The sequence below is a fragment of the Vanellus vanellus genome (genome assembly GCF_965231255.1).
Source record: "Vanellus vanellus genome assembly, contig: HAP1_SCAFFOLD_76, whole genome shotgun sequence".
NCBI classification, from domain to species: Eukaryota; Metazoa; Chordata; class Aves; order Charadriiformes; family Charadriidae; genus Vanellus; species Vanellus vanellus.
In genome coordinates, this window is record NW_028127111.1 from 47,657 (window position 1) to 55,966 (window position 8,310).

Here is an 8,310-nt window from a genome sequence, read left to right on the forward strand (position 1 = left end):
GGTGCCCCTGCTCTGGCAGAGGAGTTAGACTAGATGCTCTCCACAGGTCCCTTCCAACCCTGACCATTCTGTGATTCTGTGATCCTTATGCACATGAGGTCTTTGGGTCCAGGAAAAGAAAAAAAAAAAAACAAGCATGAGAACAAAAACAGTAACATCAAAGGTATATAATAAAAAAACAGAATGAAAAAAAAAAGAAAACAAAACAACAAAGCAACAAGAAAAGCAGTAAGGTAAAATGCACAATTGAAGAAAAGTTAGTCCTGGTCTTTGCTGTAATACTGTGGGAGCCCTTGTGGGATAATGGGCACCATATTAATTGTGAGTAGATTGTATTGCAATAATTTGTACAGGGCATCCTTGATTTCCTTGTTCCTCATGCTGTAGATGAGGGGGTTCACCGCTGGAGGCACCACCGAGTACAGAAATGACACAAGAAGATCCAGGGGTGGGGAGGAGATGGAGGTGGGCTTCAAGTGAGCAAATACAGCAGTGCTGATAAACAGGGAGACCACGGCCAAGTGAGGGAGGCACGTGGAAAAGGCTTTGTGCCGTCCCTGCTCAGAGGGCATCCTCAGCACCGCCCTGAAGATCTGCACATAGGACACCACAATGAAAACAAAACACCCAAAACCTAAGAAAGAACTTAATACAAGAAGCCCAACTTCCCTGAGGTAGGAGTGTGAGCAGGAGAGCTTGAGGATGTGGGGGATTTCACAGAAGAACTGGTCCACGGCATTGCCCTGGCAGAGGGGCAGTGAAAATGTATTGGCCGTGTGCAGCACAGCATTGAGGAACCCACTGCCCCAGGCAGCTGCTGCCATGCGGACACAAGCTCTGCTGCCCAGGAGGGTCCCGTAGTGCAGGGGATGGCAGATGGCAACGTAGCGGTCATAGGCCATGACTGTGAGAAGAGAAAACTCTGCTCCAAGAAGGAAGAAAAGCATAAAAACCTGTGCAGCACATCCTACGTAGGAGATGGCCCTGGTGTTCCAGAGGGAATTGGCCATGGCTTTGGGGACAATGGTGGAGATGGAGCCCAGGTCCAGAACAGAGAGTTTGAGGAGGAAGAAATACATGGGAGTGTGGAGGCGGTGGTCGCAGGTGATGGCGGTGATGATGAGGCCGTTTCCCAGGAGGGCAGCCAGGTAGATGCCCAGGAAGAGCCCGAAGGTCAAGAGCTGCAGCTCCCGTGTGTCTGCGAACTCCATGAGGAGGAAGTGGGTGATGGAGCTGCTGTTGGACATTAGTTATTTCTTTTATGGGGGCTCTGTTAAAGGAAGGAAAAGACAGGAAAAAATCAGGACAGAATTCTATGAGCCCATATACTCCATTTTTCATAGATATCACCCTCAGTTGAAATGCATTTTTTCTCTCTGGGTGGTGCTGGCTGAGTGTGGTGTGAGGAGCAGCACCTCTGCCCCTGTGCTGCTGAGGAGTCAGACCTGCTCTGCTGCAGTGGGTACAAGGGAGCTGCTCTGTGACAGCTCCAAACGTCACAAGGGGTGTCAGATGTAATCCACCTGTAATGGAAAAGTTCAATATTTGCACTCATGCCTCTCCAGAGCGTGGGCTGCAGAGCAGAGGGTTAGCACGTCCTTATAAATTTTTGCCTGTCCTTTTTATTTTCCATGATAACATCTCATGAATGTAGAAATCCTCATTTTGATGACTAATCATGTTACGATTCTTCAGACGGGACAGACGAGTTCAGCTCTCTTTGGCTTAAAGGAGACTCAGGAGAGCTGCACTGTCCATCGGGGTTTTGCCCATCTGCCCTCTGCTTTTGTTTCATCTGCCTTCAAGATGACTCCACACACAAACTACTTTTTAAAAAATACCAAACAGCTGAACTCATATGGGATCAGGGGAGCACTGGTTGAGAGGGCAGATCTGCAATCTCTTCCCTGTCCCAGTGCAGAGATGGAGCTGTGATGGAGAGAACAGGACACCACCCCTCCCCGAGAGAAGCAAAGCACTCTGAGAGGAGACTGCCCACCCCCGAGGAAAGGCTCAGCACTCCCCAGGACCCGACGGCAGCGCTGTGCCTTGCTGGGGGCAGCTCGCAAGCCCCACAGGACCGGCAGAGCAGCAGTCGGGGTGCCGCAGAGGAGATGATGTGAAGAGAGAGTGCGCTCAGGTCCCAGCAGACAGCGCCCAGCAGACACCTCCATGGAGGAGCCCAGGAGAGCTGGCTGAAGGCAGCCTCCCCCCGGGCGTGTTGGCAGTTTCCCCCCGGCCCTTGCCCCTGTCTCTGCTGCCTGGGGCTGTCCCTGCCAGGAGCTGTTGCTCTGTGCCCAGGTCTCCCCCTGCCAGTGCCCCAGAGCCCATCCCACCCGCTGTGTGCTCAGCTCTGCCCTGCAGCCCCCTCCCAGCAGCAGGGCACTGCCCAGGGCCACCTCCCTCTGTGCGGGTCCTGAGGAGTGGAGCAGATCCAGCCTGATGCTGCAGGCAAAGGGGATGCTGGTGCTGTCTGTGGGTAGAGGAGAGAGTGCAGGCACTTGATGAGGTTTGTGGCAGACCTGCTGATCCCTCAGTGTCACAGTGACAGCTCCTTTCCCTTAGGAGAAAGCTGCGAGCACAGAGCCTGGAAAGGTCTTTGTCTTTAAGGTAGCCCCTTACTTGACTTTCCCCTTGCAATGCTGGCTCTGCCAATGTTCTGGGGGTGGTCAGCAGCTGTGAGCAGCCGTGACCCATGCAGCACCCTCTCAACAATAGAAAGACCCTGCCCTGACAGGGGTCACTCCTTCCTCCCACAGCTTCTCCCCACAGAAGCTCCGTGGGAGCTCCCCGGGCAGGCGCAGAGCTGACCCTGGCAGGCGGCAGAGTCCCTGCCCCGGCACACAGCCCCCGGGCTGCAGGGACCCTGCTGGCAAGGACAGCCCTGCCCAGCCCTGCCTGCATGCCTATCTTCAAAACCCCGGAGCCATCCCTGGGAGAAGGCAACTGTCCGTCATTGTCCCTCTGAAGGTGCAGCAGGACATCCATGCTCTGAAGCACATCCTCCTGCTCCACACCAGACAAGCCAGGACAGCCATCCTGACAGCTCCTATCAGCCATGGCATGTGCCAGCTCTAGGAGACACTGCCAGGAACTCATCTGCATTGCCCCACAGCCAGAGACTTACCATGTGAAAGGCTGTGAAGGTTTGTCCCCAGGTGAGCTCTCTCCTGTCCTCCCACCCCAGACTGCCTTTACCTCTCCTCTTCTCTTCTCTTCTCTTCTCTTCTCTTCTCTTCTCTTCTCTTCTCTTCTCTTCTCTTCTCTTCTCTTCTCTTCTCTTCTCTTCTCTTCTCTTCTCTTCTCTTCTCTTCTCTTCTCTTCTCTTCTCTTCTCTTCTCTTCTCTTCTCTTCTCTTCTCTTCTCTTCTCTTCTCTTCCCTCGCTGCCTGCAGGCACTGCCCTCAGCCCTGCTCCTGGGCAGAGCTGTCTCCCAGCAGCTACCCGCTTGCCAGGAGCTCCCTCCGGCCCAGCAGCCCGGCCCAGCTCGGCAGCAGAGGACCAGCCCACGGTGGCACTCTCTCTGTCCCCTCTGGGCTCCCTCAGAGATGTCCCTGGGGCTCCAGGGGAACCACCTGGGAAACAAGCTGAAGTCATCACTGATCTTTTCTCCCTCTGCTGGGCAGAGAAACTTCTTCCCTGCAGTGCCATTTCCCCTTTCGGAGACAGAGTTATGTCCAAGAATCCCCTCTTCTTGCCCCACTAGGAGACAGCACACCCAGGCAGTGAAAGGCAGGAGTCTCCTGTACCTCCTGTACCCATGCAAAGCACAGGTGACACATGAGGTGCCAGAGGTGGTCTAAGACACGTGCTCGTAACTGATGGAAATATTAAGAGGGACAGGGCAGTGTCTGGAGTCATCATTTTGAGGCTGGTGGGGCATGGTGGTGACACTCTCCCTCCTCCACCAGCTGTCTTTACCTCATCTCCTTTGGCACCCATGGCCCGTTTCTCACAGGCACCCCTACAGTGCCCAACCTCATTCAGGGCAGCTGCTCCATTGGAAGGTGACCTACACCCTGTGGTGCTATGGGAGGTGCCAGGGCTCTCCTGCACAGCCGCATGCAGCCAGCAGGGACAGCACAAGACCTGCAGGATCACGACCGCCATTCAGAGCAGCAGTGTAACACACCCCAAGAGAACCTCTGGGACGTTCAGTACCTTTGTTCATGCAGCTGCAGTGAGGCAAGTCCTGTCCCATCTCCATCCAGCAGATGTCGGCACTGCTCCTCCAACAGCCTTTAGTCACCCCTTTTTGATGCAATCAAGGAATAGAGCAATGATTTTCCCAGTGTTGTTGGATCACGGGATGTCCATCGCTGAGGACATTTTCCAAAGCACCGTGTCCTTCCTGGAGATCAGCTTCCCCTGCACCACAGGCTCTGCAGGGCTGCAGAGACATCCCAGAGAGCAACGCCCTCTCCTGCCACGGCTGCACAGTCCAGCCCTGCGTCTCTCTGGTCCTGAGGGTTTGCTCTCCTTCGGGTCACCTCATTTCATCTTTCCATTGCCATCTGCCATCCACCCCTGCATGCTCTGAAGAAAACTTTTTCCTTGCATGGGACCTTGGGCACTTGGTACTGCCTTTCTTTGTTACACATCTGAGCGTGGTTCTGGTGCTTGGCTGAGGTCCAGTGTATCTGCTCTGATTTATTAATTAGGCAGGACATGATAGGATGAGGGGGAATGGCTTCATACTGGAAGAAGGAAGATTTAGATTAGTTTTTAGGGAGAAATTTTTCACTTTGAGAGTGGTAAGGCACTGGAACAGGTTGCCCAGAGAATTTGTGGGAGGTCTTGCCAGCACATCCAGCAGCTCCTTCAATACCCTGGGATGAACCCCATCAGGCCCCATGGACTTGTGAACATTCAGCTGATACAGCTGTTCTCTGACAATTTCCGTCCCACAAATGGAAAGTCTTTGTTTCCACACTCGTGGTCCTCCGATTCAGGGGACCGGGCAGCCCAAGCTCTAGATGCGTGATTAACGAGTGAGGCAAAAAAAAGCATTGCACACTGCTGGTTTTTCTTCATCCCTATCAGTCAGTTGACCACCTTCAACAACTATCGGTCCAGCGTTTTCTTTAGACCTCCTCTTGCTATTAATGTACTTAAAAAAGCACTTCTTGGTTTACAGAATGCTTTAGGTTGGAAGGGGCCTTGAAGATCATCAAGTTTCAACCCCCCTGCCATAGGCAGGGACACCTCCCACTAGACCAATTTGCTCAAAGCCCCATCCAGCCTGGCCTTAAACACCTCCAGGGATGGGACCTCAACAACTTCTCTGGGCAACCTCCACCAGTGCCTTACCACCCTTAAAGTCAAAAATTTCTTCCTAATATTTAATCTAAATCCACCCACTTCCAGTTAAAAGCCATTGCCCCTCATCCTATCACTACATGCCCTAGTATAAAGTCCTTCCTCAGCTCCCCTGTAGGCACCCTTTAGGTACTGGAAGGGGCTATAAGGTCTCCCCGGAGCCTTCTCTTCTCCAGGCTGAACAACCCCAACTCTCTTAGCCTGTCCTCATAGGAGAGCTGCTCCAGACCGTTGATCATCTTCAGGGCCTCCTCTGAACCTGCCCTAACACATCCATGTTCTTCTTATGTTGAGGGTATCAGAGCTGGATGCAATATTGCAGGCTTGGTCTCACGAAAGCAGAGTAGAGGGGCAGAATCACCTCCCTTGACCTGCTGGCCATGCTGCTTTTTATGGACACCAGGATCTGGTTGGCCTTCTGGGCTGCAGTCTCACACTGCTGGCTCATGTTGAGCTTCTCGTCAATCAGCACACCCAGGTCCTTCTCCTCAGGGCTGCTCTCCAGCCATTCCCCGCTGAGCCTGTATTTGTGCTTGGGATTGCCCCAACCCAGATATAGGACCTTGCACCGGCCTCGTGGAACTGCATGAGGTTGGCTTGGGCCCACCTCTCCAGGCTGTCCAGGTCCCTCTGGATGGCATCCCTCCCCTCCAGCATGTCAACCTCGCCAAAGAGCTTGGTTTCATCAGCAAACTTGCTGAGGGTGCACTCGATCTCCCTCTCCGTGTCACTGACAAAGATGTTGTACAGCACTTGAGGAATGCCACTCATCACTGCTCTCCATTTGGACACGGAGCAATTGACCACAACACTTTGAGTGCGACCGTCCAGCCAATTCTTTATCTACTGAGTGGTCCATCTGTCGAATCCATGTGTCTCCAATTTAGAGACCAGGATATTGTGTGGAACAGTGTCAAACACTTTGCATAAGTCCAGGTAGATGACATCAGTTGCTCTTCCCTTGTCCACTGCCGCTGCAAGGCCTTTCGTAGAAGGCCTCCAAATTTGTCAGGCATGACTTGCCCTGGCTGAAGCCATCTTAGTTGCTACCAATCACCTCCTTATTTTCCATCTGCCTCAGCAGAGTTTCCAGGAGGATCTGCTCCATGATCTTGCCAGGCACAGAGGTGAGACTGACTGGCCTGTAGTTCCCTGGGGTTTCATTTCTTTCCTCTTTGAAAACAGGGGTTATTCTTCCAATTTTTCCAGTCAGCGGGAACCTCACCAGACTGCCACGACTTCTCAAATATGAGGGACAGTGGCTTAGCAACTTCATCTGCCAGTTCCCTCAAGACCCGCGGATGTGTCTGATCAGGTCCCATGGACTTGTGCACCTTCAGGTTCCTCAGGTGGTCTTGTACTTGATCTTCACCTACAGTGGGCAGTTCTTCATTTTCCAGCTCCTTGCCTTTGCCTTATGTATCATGGGTAGTGTGGCTGCAGTCTTTGCCAGTGAAGACTGAGGCAAGTAAGTCACTGAGGACCTCAGCTTTGTCTCTGTCCCAGGTGACCAGTTCTTGCATTTCCTTCCGGAGAGGGCCCACATCTTCCCTAGTCTTTCTTTTCTCGCTGACATACTTAAAGGATTTTTTGTTTGTCTTGATGCCCCTGGCCAGATTTAGTTCAATCTGGGCTTTAGCTTGCCTAACCTGATCCGGGGCTGCTTGAAAAATTTCTCTGTATTCCTCCCAGGCTTCCCGCCCCTGTTTCCACCCCCTATAGGCCTCCTTTTCACTTGTGAGCATGTCCAGGAGCTCTTTGTTCATCCATGCAGGCCTCCTGGCTTTTCTGCCTGCCTTCTTCTTTGTAGGGATGCATGACTCCTGAGCTTGGAGGAGGTGAACCTTGAATATTAACTGGCTTACTTGGGCCCTTCTTCCCTCCAGTGCTTCATCCAAGCTTGGCACTATACCAAGCAGATTCTTCAAGAAGACACAGTCAGCTCTGCTAAAGCCCAGGGTGGTCAGCTTGCTGCGCACCTTCCTCGCTGCCTTGGGCATCTCAAATTCGATCATTTCATGGTTATGGCAGCCCAGGCTGCCCTTGAGCTTGAGACAATGCCTACCAACCCTTCCTTGTTGTAAGGACAAGGTCCAGCAGAGATCCTCTCCTTCTTTGCTCCTCTACCACTGGGAGAAAAAAGTTGTCGTCAATACAATCCAAGAACCTCCTGGACTGCCTATGCCCTGCTGTGTTACCCTTCCAACAGATGTCAGCAAACTTGCTGAGGGTACACTCTGTGCCCTCATCCAGGACGTTGATTAACATGTTGAACAAGACTGGCCAGTACTGACCCCTGGGGAGCACTGCTACTTACAGGCCTCCAACTAGACTCTGCGCCGAACACTATGCTATCAGCCTCATTCCCCACAGTATTCTTGTGTCCAGTTAGGACATTGTGGTCTGATTGGGTGGATAAGTAGATGGGTAATAACTGAGATGAGTACTCGGGCCTGGAAGAACATGGTGAATGCATAGTGTTCTGCCCAGAGTGATGTATCTAGTCGGGTTCCATCATGTTTCAAGGGCTTTTAATTACCCAAAGGAGATGAGAAAATGCTTTTTTCATAACATTAGTAGCTGACACCTCAATGAGGAGAGCAGACACTATATTAGAGGGCAGGGTTGCCATCCCAAGGGACCTAGACAGGCTTGAAGGACAGGCCAACAGTAACATCATGTTATCCAACAAGGACAGATCTAAAGTTCTTTCGCTGAGGTTGACTAAGGGCCTGAAGTGACAGAGGGCAGGGACTGCCTAGGTTGGTATCAGCACTGCAGGAAAGGCTCTGGTGGTCCTTTGGTTTCATTAGGCAAAATATGGAGCCGTCAGCAAAGGCCAAAAGCATCCTGGGTGGTATGAGCAGGAGCACAGCCAGTGGGAGTGATTACCGCCCTGGGCTCAGAACATTTGAGAACAGATCCAGAACACTCCCCCAGGTTCTGACCCGCTGCAACGCCTGAGAGACACTGGTAAACTGGAGCCCGTTCA

General features: G+C 52.4%; 1 protein-coding gene across 1 annotated transcript; it reads right to left on the minus strand.

Annotated features, from left to right (window-relative positions):
• Positions 1-257: 257 nt before the first annotated feature.
• Positions 258-1,247, minus strand: LOC309685472 (olfactory receptor 14A16-like; the record flags this gene model as incomplete). Its single annotated transcript, XM_082501235.1, has 1 exon — positions 258-1,247. One exon carries the CDS (start codon positions 1,245-1,247, stop codon positions 258-260), a length of 990 nt encoding a protein of 329 aa, XP_082357361.1.
• Positions 1,248-8,310: the final 7,063 nt, after the last annotated feature.